Source organism: Argiope bruennichi, chromosome 4, assembly GCF_947563725.1.
Source record: "Argiope bruennichi chromosome 4, qqArgBrue1.1, whole genome shotgun sequence".
NCBI classification, from domain to species: Eukaryota; Metazoa; Arthropoda; class Arachnida; order Araneae; family Araneidae; genus Argiope; species Argiope bruennichi.
This window is the reverse complement of record NC_079154.1, coordinates 65,153,904-65,173,352: the sequence shown is the minus strand read 5'-3', so window position 1 is coordinate 65,173,352 and position 19,449 is coordinate 65,153,904. Positions and strand designations below refer to the sequence as shown.

Below are 19,449 nucleotides of genomic sequence, written 5' to 3'. Positions count from 1 at the left end.
GTAGCTGGAGCCATATGATTAGTAATGATGTATACAGACATTATGAACTTCCATTTTAATACAAATAAAGACTAATATTTGTGTGTTTGTTGGCTATCTACAAACCGTCAAGCCCAGAGCTACCGAATTTCACATAGATATATTATACTTTGAAGGGTGGTGATACGCACCTCAGAGCTTACTTATTCAAAAATAGGAAAATTTTCAATGTTTTTTGGTCAGAACCTTCCAAATGAATTATCGATGAGATTTTTTCTTCTTTGAAATGCGAATGCTTTATCCATCCGGAATAGCCTTGTTGGTAGGGTGTTGGATACGCATCTCCTGAGTTGTGAGCTCGTACCCCGTCGGCCAAAGACTCCCCGTGTATATGGTAGCTGGTGGACGTATAAATCTGTCGTGGCCACAAAGTCCTCCTAGTGGAGACAATACCACTGGGTCATAGGTGATCGCCCTCTGATACAGGTATAAATTATGATCTGTGAATGAAATGTACAAATGAAGTCCGCCACATAAAAAGGGCTATGCCGCATGAGTAGCTAAGTCGTACTCTTGGCTCTAGATCGCGCTACTAAAACAAGAGAAGCTACATTCTCTGATTAAACTCGCTGACTTTGTCAGCGAGCTTATCTATGACAAGTGCCATAACAAAGAATATTTATCTTTATAATGGTATTGATTTGTATTATAATATATTCCAAGTATGTATTTTTTTAATATATTCCAAGTATGTATTTTTTTAATATATTCCAAGTATGTATTTTTTTAATATATTCCAAGTATGTATTTTTTTAATATATTCCAAGTATGTATTTTAATATATTCCAAGAGATAAAGACCAAAAGGCCAAATATGTTCAAAGAGAAAGTTTTACACGATTCCCACGCAAGACATAAGGGAAAAAATAAACAAGCTTATAGAAGAAAGGGGATGGGATGTAGAGGAACATTTCGCAGGAACCGCCAAAAAAAAGTATTTCTCATGCATAATAAACTTTCACCACTTTTCACCATCTTAGCCAGCCGACTTAATGAAATAAATAAAAGCACATTTAGATTGAATTAAATTACGAATTATGAACCCTTTGAGGAATCCTTTACAGGCTAATAAATGCATCAAAACCATAATTAGGAAATGAATGCATCATCTGGCATTAGAAGTTGGAACTTCTCATTATTTTTGCTGTCTCAGCAATAAATCGGATGACTCAAAACGCTCTCTTCCGACACCTAGAGCAAATTTAAGCATTTTTATCTTCTCTCTCTTCATTACCTTCAACTATTAGAATTCTTATTATTCAGAAAATAACTTGGAAGCATGAAAATAGTTTATTCATTGGATTAAAATAAAGGTAAGTCGTTGCCTTTTTTTTCTTGCTCATTTGTAACTCATTTTCTTTTTTTACTTTATATTATGTTTAAAATAAATCTTTCCATTAATTTCAAAAAATGTCGTGGCATCAAAACCAATATAATCTTGGAAAATCGTACAGCTAACCGAAAAAAAAATATTAAAACAAAATTCATTAAATTTTATTTAGGTTACCAGAATAGATTTGATGTGCAATCATCATTTTAACTTTGGGAGGGAATCCATTCTGCGTTTGATTAAAAACTTTAATAAAAAGTAACGTTTGGTTATTGAAAATGCGTTTGAACTAAAATTTCTCGTCACTTACAGAAAAAGAGATATGAGACTTAAATTTTATCTTGATTACCAAAGATATAGATAATTTTATTTTAGAGTAAACTTAATGTAGAGTAAATTTTTATAACTTAAAATTGTTTATATTTTATAAAATTGTTTATATTTTATAAAATTGTTTGAATTTTACATTAAAGAACGATAGTTATGAAACATAGATCTTTGAACTGAATTTAGCATTTTTATTTAATCTCTTTAAAAATATGTGTTTCAGATGTCTTTTTTGATTTCTTTTTGACACTAAATTTTGACAGCAATTATTCACAAGATAACATGCTGGATTTCATTTATTTAAGATATTGCGTCTATGAGTTGTTGCGTTTACGTACATGCGGAAGTGTTTACAGACATACGGTCAACTATTTGACGGATTTAGTTCAAATGTGTACCAAGTTTTATTTCCCAAGTTCTTTATTTATTTATTTAAACTCGAATAGCCAGACAACCAGATTTCCAGTGAATTTTGATGGAAATCTACAAATTTGATCGTTGTTCTAAATATTTAATTTGAATCATTTAGCTCAAAGCATTTTTGAGTTATCTTGTTATCAGGCATAATACCAAATATGTGTTTTTCGGACACAGTAGGGGAGGGGTCTAAAACGCGGAGAATCGTCAAAATCTCGAATTCGAATTGTTTTGACAATTTCAATACTTTCTCTGCACTTCGTTTACTAGAAAGTAAAAAATCTCAACTATTATAAAAAACGATATTGAAATAAATGAGATAAATACTACTAAAGTTGCAAAATTGCGATTTGGCGGCGTAATCACTTTTTGAAATGCAATTTTTGTAATTATTTTAACAAATTGCTGGGCATTTGAGGAATTTTTCAAGTGTAACATTTTTCTTAAATTTTGCATGTAAGTCTTCAGTTTGATTACATATGATTTCGCAAGTCTTCAAAACGATAATATTTTTAATTATTAAAAAGCTGCTGGCAACTTCCATTGCTCTTGCAATATCAATTTACGTCTTTCAAAATCAAATAGCTCTCTATAGGAAATTGCACAAGCCATTAGAATTTTATTTACAAAATACTGACCAAATGACCAAAATAGACAGTAAAAGTAACATATTTCATACGAAAGTGAATAAATTAAACTTGCATTTAACAGAAGATATTTATGGCTTTGTTTAAAAGTAACTTTTCCCTAAAATCTTTTCATAATCAGTCAGTTACAATTCAATAATAAAATTCAAGTTCCAAAGTTAAGGACAGATTGTGTTTCGTATCTAATTTTCAAAAAAAAAAAAAAAAAATGAATATAAAAGCTTAAAAATCGGAACAATTGTGTGTTAAACAGATATTTATTAACTTTTACCTAATATCAACGTCAAACATAATTTTCAATTGAATTATTTAATCATTTATGTAAAATTCTACTGTTGGAGCAGTATAAAAAATAAATTAATTATCTCTAATACGGAATGTGTCTATATATATTTGAGGTACACGTGCGGCAATGATTTTTCATACTCTCAATTTCAATCAATTTCTATATTATCATTAACTGATGGACACTAAAATTGCAAAATAAAATGAGAAACAAAAGCTATACATAGAGCAAAGGAGGTTATTCAGTTAACGAACTCTAAGAGCATGTGAAGCAAAAGAAATTACTTGCTTTCCGAGGTAGTCCCAAAGATGCTCAATAGTTCATTCAAACCATGATCCTCAAGACATTACTTGATAAGCCTTGCTTAGTGAAGTGGAGAATTTTCATCCATCAGGAATCATTTCACCAAAAACACCACCTCCGTATTGTTCAAGTATATGGATCAACATCTCATTTCTATATTTTAAACTTTGATAATTCCGCCATGGAGTACGCAGGAGTCAATATAATTGTCTAGAGAGATTCCATCTGAAATCACGATTCCTTTTTAACCTATAAATGTATCTTATAACAATGTGAGAACTTTGGTATCCATCTGATACAATTTTACAACTAAATTTTCGAATTTAGATTGCCCTTAGAATATTTACAATTACTGAGTAACACATTACGACTTTATTTATCAAACCAATTTTCATCCACCCGATCGCCCGCCATGTTGACAAATCATGAAAATAACTTTTCAGATACATTATTAACGAGACAAACACTTATAGAAATTGTTCATATAATTACGAAAACAGGGTATTTATATTCTTTGCTAGCTTCTATAAAAATATCAATTTTAAGTAAATAAACTTCTTTTATTCAATTTAATTAAAATTATTTGGTATCCTTCATAAAAATATTTCAGAAAATTTACAACTATTATTTATATTTATTAAGTGGCCAACTTTAAAAAACAGTTCGTACTTTAATTTTTGAAGGAAAGTTTAAATTAAAAGTTATGAGAAATCCAAATAATGTCCATAATTTATATTATCAAGACTTTGTTTTGAATTAACGACAAATCAATAGTCCTAGAAATAGTTGTACTCTGTACTGACAGAACAACAACAAGAGAACAGAATATTCATCGTAAACTAAACATCGATTTGTTGGCTATAAAACAGGGTAAACAATTATAATATTCTGTATTCGCCAAGTTTAAGAAATGTAAAATGGCTAGATTTAACGATTTGATTATTTCTCTGACTTTTTTCTAATCTCAAAATGATCCTCTATCGCTCTTTTTCTGGCAATTAAGGCTCCAAAGATATTGTAAAAATTTGATAATTCCAGACTTCCTTTCTCTTTGTCATAATGAAACACACAATTTTTCGCTTACGATACAACTTCTTATGCTTATCGATGATATATTGTAATAAAATCAAATTTGGCATATCGAAGCTTTTTTCAGCACATTTTATGATTTTATAAGATACAAAGCATTTCAAAAGAGTAAGTATTGCAATTGTCAAACAATTCGATCCTGAAATGTTAATAAATAAAATTTTTTAGATCGTTACAAATACGGAAAACCGATATCTAGAATTATATCTGTCTGAGGACACGGTAACTCATAAATTAAAAAAAGAATTTGAATTTGGTACGTACGATTTACATACATATTTCCAAGGAATTATGGGGAAATTCGCCTACGAATATACAAAGTTCTATATTTCTATCTGCAAAATTTATAGAGAAAACTCTAAATTTAAGGAGATTAATCAGAAATTAAGATGAAAACATTTATTTCAGAAACACAAGTTTACTCAATACAAAAAGCTGTCACATGCCAATATTTGTGTAGTAGTACATCATAGCGTAGCTTAGTACAGCGTAGATAATAGTTCAGCTTAATAATAGACATCCATATAGCAATTGTGAAATTCATGGACCGTTACAGCAATTCAATGGATAACTATATGATCGAAGTCTAGAATTTTACAATTGTGTCCTACTTCAGGCAAAATCATATCCTTCATTTTTAGGAAATGAAATTTGATAGAAGATTGTCTCTTTCATCCAGAAAAAACATTAATCTTCAAAAAATTTGCTTATGAAATGATAAAAGTCCATTCTTCAGTACAAGAGCATCATCATCAGTGGTGGAGAAGTTTTAAAATCTTATTGGTTAGTCCCATTTTGTATAATAATTCACTGAATGGTTACCGGTATATTCAGTTAGTTTTGACTGGTATTGTTTCAGAATTAAAGAATGAATTAATTGCCTTCAACAGTGCACGATGTCAAAAAATGTGCAGTTATTTTCTAATTCTATCTTTTAATAATCTCTTGTAATATGTATTTTATCCTGAAAATTACAATGCAACACTCATTCAAGTACCGATCAGAGGTGTGAAAAAATTGTCTAAGTCAATTTGCTTTTTAATATTTCAGAAAATTTTATAGATGAAAGAATAAAACTTATGTCCTTATAGAAAAGCTCAAGAATATAAAAAAATATAAAAAAATTAATAAAAAATGATACAAAAAATTAATTTGTACATTTTTTTATTTTCACTATCAAAAAACAAAATATTTCTGTACATTTATTTTATGAAACTTTGAAACTTTATTATTGGAAGCGTATGTCTAATTGAAACTGTTATATTGTTATGATAAAAAAAAAAAAAACCCTTGTTTCATTTTTTGGGACTCCTGTATACATGCATACACACACAACCAATAATATTGCTTCCATCAAAATTTAATATTTTGTAAGAAACTCATTTAGTATTAGTTTTAAGCATAATATTAATATAATTCTTAAGTATAACATTAATTTTTTATACTCGTTAACTTTTTTTTATACTTTATACCAATTACTGAATGAATTTTGGGACTAGCAAATATTTGTAAAATTCCGTTAAACCAACTTAACCTAATCTGATTTTCAAATCGAAATCACACTTTATTTCCACCATTTAATTAAGATTAGAATGCAAGATTATAATTATTTATTAGTTCAGATTTATTTCTTTTACACTTTTATTTATCACTATTATTTTATTAGTTATATGATTAAAATTATTAAAAAAATTAAATGTTAATTCTTTTTGTACAAGTTTAAAGATAAAACCACAAAATGTATTAAATATTCAAATGAGTCATATAGCTCTGATATTCAAGGGTATATCATTTGGGTATCCTATCCATTAAATGTCTTGCCGACTAAGTTTAGTTATGATTAACTATTCTCTCAGCTATTTTTCTCATCGCTAGGCAGGTGCGTTTGCGGAATATTTAGCAATAATTGAAAGATATTTTTAGAAAAATATAGAGAGTCAAATAATCATCAACAGGCATTTTATTTATGAAATGAATTCGGAGTTCAACTCAGAAATATTTATAACGCTGAATAATCCTGCATCTGCATTAAGTATAAACGTTATTACGCGTTTAAAATTCAAAATCCAAACATTATTTTTAAAAGTTGGCAGATATAAAGAGCAGATATTTAATTACAGAATTATCCAAAACAGCAACATGCTCCCACAATCGAAATTTAATAATTAATAATAGAAACTTTCAAAGTTATGTTCTATTCTAAAAATGAAATTAATTTTTCTTAATCTCACTGGACTGAATTACCTTTTTATAACTTAATCGCGAGTGGAAAGGAAAAAGAAACGTATTTAAAAGAGGAGTGGCATTCTATTTATTGGCTTATTGGAACTAAATATCCGTCATCAAGTTTATTTGCTTTACAAGTGGCATAAACAAAAATATTGGAAATTTTTATGATTGGCTGTTTTTAAAGAAAAAAAGTAAGTTTAGGTTCAAGGGCAATCAAAATAACCTTCAATTCAGAGCTATCTAGATGACCTTGAATAATATTATAACTATTTTAGATCAACTAGTTATCACAGTTTTGAAATCAGATGCCCTTGATTGCCATGGCTTAACAGATATATTAAGAGAAATGATCTAAAGGGTTAAATTAATTGTCTTAGTAACATTGCATCCCCGTCATTTTTTTAAAAAATGAAATGAAACTCTTCTTTTCGTAGAAGTGATCATACTTTAAAAAAATTGAGAAAATTTTTGTAGCTGTAAAAGAATCATACAAGCCATGGAAAATTATAGCGGCGTAGATTTTGTTAGCAGAAGTTAAGTTATACGTAACAAATTAAATGGAGATGGCGTATACTTGATGTGATTGGAGATATTTCTTCACAATTTGCAAGAGAATGTGAAATTCATCAATTCAACAAAGGTATTTAAAAAAAACTTTTTTTTAATCTTTATAAACTGTATTAGGATAATAATAGCAATTAATTCTTTGCAATGCAGTTGTTTTCGTAAATCAGTAGTTAATGAATGTTATTAATTTCTTTCAATATTTTATTAATTTAAATTCTAACGGAACGACTCCAAGGGATTTTCAATATATTGATACTAGGGATTGCAATACCGGACCAAAATTTCAATACCGGTATTCGGTATTTTTTAAATCTTAATACCGGGATACTGGTTTTAATACCGGTATTAGAAATTTTAGAAAAAGAACGAAAACACAGGTGTTTCTTTATTTTATTTGCCAGTTTTGTTAGAGAGTGTAAATATCACAAAAAATAATTTGTAACTTATAAATTATAACAGTATATAATCACAAAAAAAGTAATGAAACATCTTATTTATTTAAATCACAAAAAAATGTAAATATCACTATTCAATCTGGGATGCTGCTACAACTTTTTGAAATATGATCTTAAAAAACATAATGCATCAATTGTACTGTCATTAAGCCTGAAAAATAATTTTGTGTAAAAATTACCAGCTGTCGAAAACGCTCTTTCGGCATCTACGCTGGTTAGTGGTACTGTTAGCAATGCGCAATATACTTTTTCCAAGTATTTACCTCTAAATCCTTCATCTTCAAATAAATCGATTTCTCGTCGGATAGTTTTGGTTATAGCTGATTTCTGTATTATATTTTGGTTCGTTGAAATTTTTTTATTTATCGCTAATTCTAATTTTTTTTTCAAGAGACAATTTCTTTTCACTATCGACAGTAGTGACATCATAATCTTCGATAATTGAACCGAATTCTTCTGAATGTGGATAGGGTTGTGGTTAAAAAATTTTAAGAAAATTTACTCTAAACTTAATCAAATTTGAATTGGTTAGTTTCTTTTCTTCTTTTTTATTTTCATTTTTAAAATCATTATAATTATGTAAATACCGTAAGACATTTTCTATTTCGGTATGCCTTTCTTCTGTGAGATTTTTCAATGTAATATATAATTCTTCAGATAGTGATGTGTGTTGTTCTTTCATTGACTGCAACATGAAATTTATTGTTGCATTAGCTGTTAATAAATTAGAATCTCTTCGACATAATGCCTCAATAGTCAGTTTTATTGGAAGTAGAGCTGATATAGTTCTGGATATTAAGTCGAATTCACTATCTGAAAAATTAATTTACAGGTTTAAGTCGATTATTGCTTTTTGGATTGGATTTCTCAGTTTCAAAAATCGTTCCATCATTAGGAGTAAACTATTACAACATGTTTTAGAATCTAATATTAACATATATTCTGTTTTATTTTCAGTTAGTATATATTTTAGTAAAATATCCTTTTTATTGGGGAACGTTTAAATATCTTAACAATTTTTCAAACTTTATAAATTATAGGAAGCAATTCTTGATAGGTTAATATTTCATCCTCATAAGCAATATCTTCTTCAACAATTACATTGTCATTATCTTCATTGTCAATATCACTCTCACTCTTCCTCTCTTCAAAGTTGGAATTCGAAGTTTCTATATCCACAGTATTTGTATTTTTCTGTTCTTTATTTTTTTGGTATAATACATCTATTACTCCTAATTGAATTCCATGTGCATAGCACAACTGCTATGGTTCATCGGAGAACATTATGCTCTTCAGAAAAGCAGCAGCATCTTCTATCCTCCTTAGCATATCTGTTGCAAAGGCCATCCTCCTAGGCCTATCGTTCGGTTCCAAAACTTGAACAATTTGAACTTTGTATGCATGCAGTCTTAATTTTTTCTTAATAACCTTGCACACCGTCGAAATTGGCATATCCAATTCTGTTGCCGCTGATCTCGCAGATATTCTAGGATTGTGTAAAAATGTCTCTCTGACACGCTCCACATCAAAATCACTTGTGCAAGGACGTCTGGAACGTTTCTTATCTTCGATACTTCCAATTTCTAGAAAATTCTTTTTCCACCGCAAGATGCTGTTTTTGGATGGAGGATCTTTTTGGTAAATTCTTCTGAAATTTCTCTGTGCTTGCACTATCGATTTCATTTCTATGAACCACCATAAAATCTGTGCTTTCTCTTGTGGTGTACGCATTCTCCTTAATATCCGCTCGAATAAAACATCACATACAAAAGTACTACATAGAACAAACACATCAAAAGTAAACATAACATTGCAATAGTTACCAAAAACAAAAGAGAGAAAAATGCAATTAATAAGCGCAGACGATATTTAGAAAAGTACAGATATTTAGACTGGAAAATGAAATTATCTGAAATTACCCACACGCGCAGACGATATTTACAAAAGTAAAAATATTCAAACCTGAAAAGGAAAATATATGAGTTATTCCATCAATAAATGCCATAAGTTTGTTTATATCTTTATTATTTTACGAGTTATTAAACATCAAAATGGGTCCGGGACTTTATAAACACCCTGTATTTTAATTTTCTTTTCGCATAGGCAGTGATAAGTTAGATGAGCTTACTCAATTAATTACCACCTTCAACTGTGAATGGCACATTCAGAATAATGGATCATTCTTAGTAAAGTTGAGCATCTTTCTGAGTTATAATATTAATTATATTTGCTTTTATAAAAGATGATTACAAAAATCTATTTCACTAATCATCCTCAAGATATGTACCCGTATTATTCTTTCAGATGGAATCCCATTTTAACTTGAAAATATCCAACCAACTGCAATTCAGAATTTATAAACCACTTGTGACTTTAAAAATTTCACTTTTGCTTTGGAATACAGGTACGCCAATTTATGACACCTTATTGACCTGATAATATATAATCCTGATATTTTTCTCCTATTCGCATGTTATTAGCATGAATTTTTGTAATATTTCTCAGAATTATTAAGGTAATGTAAATATAATCAAGGAATTTGAAATCTATTCATTGAAAAAATAGTAATTACCTCATTCTCTTTATGAATCAGTTATTATTTTAAAATATTATAATAAAATATAATATTTATAAAATTTGAGTATTTCAAAAATATAGTTCAGATTCTCTATGAGATTTTTAAGATAAGTTTTAAATTTCTTTACGATGTGAATTCTAAGAAAATATTTTTATAAACTCGTTTCCATAAAAAAAAAAAAAAATGTTTTTTATTGCAATTCCAGAGGTGCAAAACAAATAAGATAATATGGCTCTAAAATTGAAATAAAAGTTATATTTTATTTATTTTAATAAAATTTAGAAGCCAAAATGATTTTCTTTGCAAATTTTTGAATCAGAAATTTCCTTGATTTGTAGTAGTTTTTAGAGGCCAGATGTTTTCCCGTGAGATCATATTTTTAAGCCTCCAAGATAAACCATCAAATTCCGATCTTGCTAATTTGAATTTTTTTAATCGCATTTGCATTTTTTTCAACCGCATAATCGGTCAACCACACTGGCTACTCAACAGTCGGATTAAATTTGAAAATCGGACCAACGTGAAAGCATTGTCGCGAACTAAGGTTGAATTCTAAGGCCCATCACAGGCTACGATACAACCTTTCCCGTAGAAAGTACATCCCGACATCGATGGGAGGACAGCTCAACCCCCAGATTTTCGAGTATCTTTCAGGGTAGCGAGATCCAACCACCATGCCGGAAGCATCTCGTCCTCATTTCGAGATGCCCCCCCCGGAGGGTTCGTATTATTGGATAAATAAAACTTCGTAGAGGTAGACTGTAAAAATCCTCTTCTTTTAACAAACTAAAAACAGTAGCAATAAACTCTTTAAGCTCTTCTACAAAATGTTAAAATTATTACTTAGTTTCTTCGATTATTAGTTTCTTCGACTAAAGGTTTGGGCAGATCATATCATAAGATGTATTTTATTAAGATAATAAATAAAATTTGGGTCTGCTTAATCTTTTCTCTTTTTTTTTCAGCGGGATCAGCTTTAATTACATACTTGACACTATTTTTAAAGCAGAAAGGACTTACTATAGAAGAAATATCTCTTATTTACCTAACAGCAAATTTGGTGCAGTTTTTCTTCAGTACAGCTTGTGGCGCTCTCGCTGATAAAATAGGACGACCTGTCTCTATATCAGTCTTCACTCTGGCATTCATTTCGTTTGTTGCTGTATGCTTGACATTCATTCCAGTTGTGAACAAGGCTACTACTTACGATCTTCAGTCTCTTGACGAAAAAGATCTGCATTGTGCCGAAGCAAAATTTCTTCATTTCGGAAGCAACCTAACATGTGAAAATATTTATCTTCCAGAAAACTGCAGGAAATTCTGTAAAAAGAACAATACAGATTTCGAGTATTGCCAACTTGATTTTAATTATGAGATTCTTCAGAGTGAAATAGATGGAACTGTTTCATTTTTCAATTACTTCAATGAGACTCGTAGCGATATAAAATTGTGTTCAAGCAATTTTACGAAAATGGTTTTAGTTGGAAATGACTATAACTCTCTTTGTGAAGCATATGATAAAGTTTGTGAAAAATCGTGTAGTAAATACAGATTTCCCCATGAAAACAGAATAAGATATGTTTTATTGTACTCATTGGTAATAATTCTGCTTCTAACTGCTCATGAAAATATGTTCCGTTTTGTTGACGTATTGACTTTAGCTATGATAAGGTTTCAGAATGCAGAATACGGCAAGCAAAAAATATGGGGTACTATCGGTTCATTACTAGGTCCGTCGCTCGCTGCTTTAGTTCTGTACTTAACAAACGTTTCAGAGCAAGACACAAATTATATTTTCATACTATATTTGTATGCATTTCTGGCTGTGGTAACATTAATAGCTGTCATTACTTTAGATGTCAAAAGGCAAGAACCTGTGAAGAAAATGTTTAAATCTGCTACAATACTCTTCAAGAAACTAGATTTCTTGTTGTTCACTTTTGTTCTTCTGGTTCTTGGTGCTACTTGGGGATTTCAGGTAAGCTTTAAAAATGTATACTTGGTTGATGTAGGAACATCAACGTATCTAATCGGCCTTATAGATACTTTTGCTGCCGTATGCGGACTGCCTGTGCTTTTTACATCAAAATGGCTTACTAAGAAGATAGGAAATACCAACATCTTCGTTTTAGCTCTTTTATGCCATGGATTAAAGTGTATAGGGTATTCTTATCTTACGGAAGCATGGCTAGCTTTCTTGCTGGAGCTAACATCTGCTATCAATTTTCATCTTGTCTGGGTAGCGGTCATGGAATATTGCAATGAAATTTCACGAGATCTCAAGGCCACTGTCATTGCTTTTGCTGGTGCGGTTCACTTCTCTCTAGGTAATAAAATTTTATTTTTGATATATATTTTTTTTATATTTATGTGCAATAAAAAATTTAGCACATTACTTTAAGAAAAAGATAAGATATGATTTAACTTTTATAACCGCAAAGGGTCAATCCTTTAAAATTTCAATAACAATAGTAATAATCAATCGACTTTTTTAACAAAGGATTTAAAAAGAGAAACTGAATGCGAATAAATTTTTTGAATTTTATCCTAGCTATATAGATTTTTGTATATCACACCTGAAAAATAGTGAATCTGAAATCGATTCGATCGCGCATCTACTACATACACTCATGTCCAAAATTAAGGTCACAAAAATGTTTTTCAAAGTAATTCTAAATGGCTACTAGTAAAATTTAAACAAATTATATTTTATATATTGGGAAGGATCGCTAACACTATATTAACTTTTGTTGTGGGAAAAAAATGTTGTTTAGCATTAGTTTTTGGGGAACTACTGAAATTAGACCATTTAGACATCTGGGAATTTTGCCTGCAATTTTGTGAATATTGCATTAAAACAAAAAGAATGAACCTGTTTACAGTGAGAATGAGTTCTCATAATCGTTTAGACGATACCTTGAGATGGAGAACCGTTGGCAGGCTAGAAGCTGGGCAGTCTCAAGCGGAGGTGACTCGATGGTTACAAGTGGCCCCGAAAGTGGTATCCAGGTTGTGGAATCAATTCCAAACAAGTGGTACTGTAACCAGGAAGGCCGGCCAAAGCCGTCACAGAGCAATGCCGCCTGCACATGATCGCTATTTAGCATTAAGCGCACGACAGCATAGGCTGACAACGGCTCCTAAACTTGCTCGTGACCTTGCTGCTGCATCTGGGATAAGAATTTCCAGACAAAAAGTATACAGATGTCTAGCAGAGAAGGCTCTTTATGCCAGGAGACCAGTTGAGTGCTTCCCTTTGACTGCATTCAACAGAAAAGCCCGGCTGCTGTGGTGCCTAACATGTCACTCTTGGCCACAGCAAGAATGGGGACGTGTTCTTTTCAGTGACGAGTCACGATTTACCACACAGAGTGACACTCGTCGAATCTTCATCTGGAGAGAGCGAGGAGCTCGCTATCATCCCTCCTACATAAAAGAAATCGACAGATTTGGTGGCAGAGGAATCCTTATCTGGGATGGCATAATGTTGGGCAGTCGTACACCACTGCACGTCTTCGATGCGGGTACTGTCAATGCACATCGCTAAAGGGACGAGATCCCTGAAACCTATGTGAGGTTGTTACGGGGTGCTTTTGGCCCAGAATTCATGTTTATGGATGAAAACGCGCTTCCACACAGAGCCCAGATCATTAATGATTTTCTTGAGGAAGAGGATATTCGACGTATGGACTGGCCCTCGAGGACTCCGGATCACAATCCTATTGAACATGTTTGGGATGGTCTCGGAAGAGCCATTGCAAGCTTAACCCCCCTCCTAATACCCTCCAAGAGTTAAAAGCCGCACTTTTGGAAGAATAGGCTTTGTTGCCCCAAGCATTTATTGACACCCTCATAAACAGTATGAAAGCTCGTTGTGAAGCCTGTATAGCAGTGCACTGTGGACACATTCCATATTAGACAGGCTTTTCCCGAGATAAATGCATTATCTCTGATTCATAATGTAACACTTTTTGATATATCCCATTTCTTAATTCCCAATTAAAATCTTTTCCATGTTGTTATGTGTCTATGTTCTTTCTTCCATTGTAGTATACCTCTGTGCTAAATTTCGTGGAAACACAGTGAATAGTTTTTCATTTTTCGCAGATTTTATATTTGTGACCTTAATTTTGGACATGAGTGTATGTAAGCGTAATGCCTCTAATTTCATTGGGGTCAAAAACCATACTTCTGATGTGGTATATAGATTTGAAAAGTGTTTATCATCTCGGGTATTGTCCTCGTCGTCTGAATACAACTAAAAATTGTTGCATCGATCATCAAACATCTTAAGAGTAATTTGAAAACTTAACCCTATTTGGTGGAAACATTATAAAACATCAAACAATCTGCTTATTGGGAATAATACTTAAAAAAGCAGAAATAAAATTAAAAAAATAAGCGATTTTTATATGAGTTTGCAACAATTCCTTCGTTTTTAAGATAAATATTTTTCCCAGCTTCTTGTATTTAGTTCGAAACTGTAATCAAATAAAATTACCCTTTCTTTGAAAACTCTGTCCCTAAAATATGTCTTTGGTAACAAAAAAGCAAAGAATCAAATTTAAATTTTCAGATTTAATCATGAGTAAAAGAGACTTACTAATAAATGAATTAAATTAAACAAATAATTTATAATTAAATTATGAAAATATTAATTTAGCGTATTATCTATATAAGCACACAACTGTTCTAGTATGTGAGGAAACGAGTGAAAAATTAATTTCGGAATTTCGTCTTTACAAACATAAAATAAATCAATATAAGTAAAATTATATTTAAAATTTTGGCATCGAATGCTTGTTAATCTGAATCGATACAAAAGGTTGTTTAACATGATCTTTTCATGCTTCTGCAGGCCGCGCTTCTGGAAGTGCTATTGGTGGTCTTTTGATGAGTACATATGGCGGAAGCACAGCATTCCAAGTGATGGCAGCTGTCTGTGGCGTAACAGCTCTTTTTTACTCTGTCTACTTGTACAATAAGCACGTGAAAATGAAGAGAAGCCTTTCGAAGTATTAAATTTCAGAGTCCAAAATTCTTTATGTGTTATTTTAAATAATAAATATACTTATACTACTCATATTATATTTATTCTTTTGTCAAATACTAATAACTTAAAAATAACAAAAATGCCCATTTTTTAATACTCAAAGATTTTACAATATGAATTTTATTCCTGTAAAATCATTTTATTATATAAAAATAATCGTACAAGAAATAGACCTGTTTTGCCTAAGTATCCGACATAACCGAATGCCCGTCATTGCAATAGCATGTAGGGGGATATTAAAGTTGAATCCTAATGATCATCATCTTTCTTCGTATAACTCCTCATACAGAAGCTATAACCCTAGTTGGAGTGTAGAACTTGAACTCCCAACATTACTATACTTAAAGGAAAGTGAGAACTAACTGCTGAACTAGAAACATTGCCATAACTGAGATGTCGTTTCTGAAGATGTTTTTTTTTATACTTAATTATACTAAAAAGTTCGTATAAATAACTTTCCACAGTTGGCATTTCATAAGAATAAAAAGTAATTCTGCAGTGATGGGGTGGTGCATAAATGTATAGAGCGTCAATCCTCTTATTCACTGACACCAATCCTAATTCTGTAACACTTAAGTACGCTAGCAGTTTCACAAATTTTTTTAACAATTGATCAATGCTCTTTTGATAACCAGTTGTGTGAATGGTAAAAATAAACTTTGGAATTGGTTGCAACAATGATTGATTACATACAATCTTGAAATTTGACTTGAAAGTTCTTGAATAATACTTGGAACCATTTGGATAAGTCTCCACATTATGCATTTTACTTAGAGAAAAATTATTGTTCAATGAATTTAAACAAAAATACATGCGAGCAGTCATGGAAATGACATTACTTCTTATAAATATACTTATGTCGATACAGATATGAATTTCCTCTCAATGATAATTGTTTTATTTTTAAGATATTTGACATACGAGATCAATGCATTATTTTACTGAAATGCAACGACTTTCAGCAATCTATTTTAAAGAATTAAAGCATTTTATCATTTTTCAGTATATTTTCTTTTAAATTCACTCGTTTAATACGACAGTCCTATTATGACAATACATCTATCGGGAGCCCTCTCTCCTCACTGCAAATTAATAATTGTCTCCTCAATCTCTTCTATAAGTTGAAGAAAAAGTCTTGCGAGGTGCTGTGAAGACGAAAAGTTACCGCATTTATTTCATTTTTGAAATTATATTGCCTGAGGCTGCGAAAGAATAAGGAAATGAACCTCTTATCCCTTGAATTAAAGGACTTAGTATTGAAAGGTCAAAATCTAGCAAAAGCAACAAATCGTCTTTACATTTGTTAGTCCTAACAAATGTAGCAAATCGTCGCTACTTTTATTAGTCCCGCGGTTTTTAAAATTTCTACAAGAGAAAAAAAATATTTTTCGCGAAACAAAGATTTTTTTTTAATATCTGATATAAACATGCAGCTCAAGCTCATACCAGGCATGAAAAAAAAGATATATTCGTTATTGGTTGCGAAACTTTTCATTTTTCTTTCTTTTGTAAAAATTTCAAAAATTGAAACAGCAAGTGTTGCTCGTAACCAATAAAATGTTAAGCCCCTGCTTCTCATCCCCAAATATATTAAGATATTTTTCTTTCTAATATATAGTAAAATAGTTTCTTAGCATTAATAAGTGATATGTACGCTCAATTTTTTACATTTACATTATATAACTTGCCTTCAAACGTCACATTTTTTTTACAATTATTATTCAATACGTGTTCGAATTTTACTGATGCTTTTCCTCCCTATTTCTACATTTCTTTTTGCTTTTTCACATAGTCCAGCAAATTGAAAGTGTAATTAAATTTGTTTTGAGTACTAATTATTCTTGCTATGCTATATTTAGAAATTAAACTATTACATTAATATTTTATATAAAGGCTTAATTAGGTGATTATATAATTTGTGAGGGAAAAAAGAGAAAAATTCTTGAGAGTTATAACGAGTAAATATTTAATTAAAAAGTTATAAGAGTAAGAGTTATTTAATTTTAAATTTCTTTTACCCTATTAAATAACTTTGCACTTCATTAGCCCAAATTTCAGTTTAAAAAATAAAAAAAGTTCTTTTATTTTTATATTTATGCCTGTTAGAAAATATTTTACTATAAATAATAATAATGCACATCGCCTAATCCTGACATATTTTAGTGATTTACGAAAAAACTAAATGGTTCTTCTGAAGCTTTTCCTTATTGGTCCATTGCAATTTGGCAAAATAGAATTTTTTTTTACATATTTTAAACTTTGATCAAATATTTCTTTGACCTTCAGAAACTAAGAACCGAAAAATTCCCACCTCTGAAAGGGGGAGGGAGAGCTTTGCTTCTTATTGCCTGCCCTAAAATTTAGAAAAAATCAAGTCTTTAAAGTAAATTAAAATAAATTTATAATTAAAACTATAGAATTCAATTCAAACTTAGAATTCAATTTTATAAAATTAATTGGAACTATAAGTTTTTGTAATTATAGGTAATTTGTTATTCTATACATTATAAGTTTAGATTAAAACTTATATCTGTCATAGTTTTCGGAAATATATTTGATATAAAAATACCAGTAAAATATGAAATGCTTTCAATAATTATTTTTTACATTTAAACGCATTAAACAAAATTTAACTATAAAACTTAAAATGTGAAAATATAAAAACTTAGTTTTTTACTTTATTTTATGAATGAAGTTCTACAAAGATTATGAGACCTAAATTTATCTTTTAAAAAAATCATGCGCATTTCATTTTGGAAGAGATAGTATGCAAAAAAAGTATAAAATCAAAGCTTTATAAACACTAAACACGGTAGAATTTTCTTTGAACACAAAATTTCAAACATAGTTGTGAATTCTTAATTTAAATGACTATCTTATGCGTGAAAAATATTCACATTACACCTCAATATAATTTTTTAAACTTAAAAATACCTTAATTATTTTTTTTTCTATTTAGATAATGTAGAATAATGTTATTGTTCTAATTTTATTAGATAATATCACTATCTTCTGCTTCGACAACGAAAATCTGTGCTCTAGATAAATACTCTTTCTGTATATAAATAATAACGCACATAGCACAGAAATCGCTGTTATTACATACTGATGAATGGCAACACTCAAATGTAAAAAAAATCGTTATACGAACTTTCAGACTGCTTCATTGAGCCTTTTACAATTGTGTTTATTTCAACGCTTCGCTATTAATGATGATTCAAAGTATTATAAGAAATGATCTGAAGAATGTTCTCCACATCCCTACCAAACTTCACATAGTTAGAGCAAAGAAGACTGAAAGAAATCAAGTAATAGACGTCAAATGAAAATATTAATACAACGCGAAAATACGCTTAATCATCGTCAGATGTATAATCACTATAAATGAGCTATGGAAATTGATGATCATATCTTACAATAGCAGTTTTTGCATTATCTTAAACTCAAAAAAATATTTTTTTAACGACTTCAATTTTATTTCTTATGCATCTATTATTAATAAATGCTACTTGTTTGTATGCTATCCTTAAAAAATTATAAGAAAACGAATTTGAAATGGTGAAATATTTTTTCTGTTATTTTCAAATCAGCATTTGATACAGTTATAGTAGCTGAAAATTTAATAATTACAATCAGCAATTTTTAATTTTTATCCATGAAGAACTCAGAAAACTAAAACTTTATCAAAATATTACTTCTGGTTTACTGAATACAGATATTACATGGGCAATTTTTTTTGTTCTGCTTCGTTAAATTTAATGAATATATAGGGCAAAATACAATATATGAACACTTTGTTTTAACTATGCCCACTAACAAACACAATTGAAAAATTTATACCAGTATCCGTGTCTTTTTGCCATTAAATCACTGCCTGTCACAGATTTCTTTTATAAATATGAGTAAATTACTTTCATAACTACAAAAAATGACAATTTTCAATACACCTACATTTTACTTGTTTGCCATAAAAATCTGCCATGCTAAAGTTATAATTATTACTTTCTTAATCGCCATCCAGATCATTACCACATAGTGCACACATATCTACCAAAGAAACAAATAAAAAGAGAGAGAGAGGCACGAAGAAGAAGAAAAAGAAGGACGAGAGAAAAAATCGTGAAATGTTT

At 30.1% G+C, this 19,449-nt stretch overlaps 1 protein-coding gene across 3 annotated transcripts; it reads left to right on the top strand.

Moving 5' to 3' along the window:
* The first annotated feature begins 1,212 nt into the window (after positions 1 to 1,212).
* LOC129965458 (major facilitator superfamily domain-containing protein 6-like) lies at positions 1,213 to 15,349 on the top strand. 3 transcript variants are annotated; one of them, XM_056079338.1, is made up of 5 exons: positions 1,213 to 1,351; positions 7,141 to 7,306; positions 9,993 to 10,092; positions 11,232 to 12,593; positions 15,125 to 15,349. In XM_056079338.1, exons 3-5 carry the CDS (start codon positions 9,993 to 9,995, stop codon positions 15,286 to 15,288), a joined length of 1,626 nt encoding a protein of 541 aa, XP_055935313.1. In that variant the 5' UTR covers positions 1,213 to 1,351; positions 7,141 to 7,306; the 3' UTR covers positions 15,289 to 15,349. The 3 variants fall into 3 exon arrangements, with proteins under 3 accessions (XP_055935313.1, XP_055935314.1, XP_055935312.1); XM_056079339.1 differs by having other exon boundaries at positions 7,101 to 7,306; XM_056079337.1 differs by lacking the exon at positions 7,141 to 7,306.
* The last annotated feature ends 4,100 nt before the right edge of the window (positions 15,350 to 19,449 follow it).

What these genes read in the sequence shown, in the direction of transcription:
- LOC129965458 (XM_056079337.1), top strand. Translation starts at nt 9,993, where the DNA reads ATGGAATCCCATTTTAACTTGAAAATATCCAACCAACTGCAATTCAGA. An exon ending in ACTTTTGCTTTGGAATACAG is followed by an intron (nt 10,093 to 11,231) that starts GTACGCCAATTT and finishes TTTTTTTTTCAG; the next exon opens with CGGGATCAGCTTTAATTACA. An exon ending in TGCGGTTCACTTCTCTCTAG is followed by an intron (nt 12,594 to 15,124) that starts GTAATAAAATTT and finishes ATGCTTCTGCAG; the next exon opens with GCCGCGCTTCTGGAAGTGCT.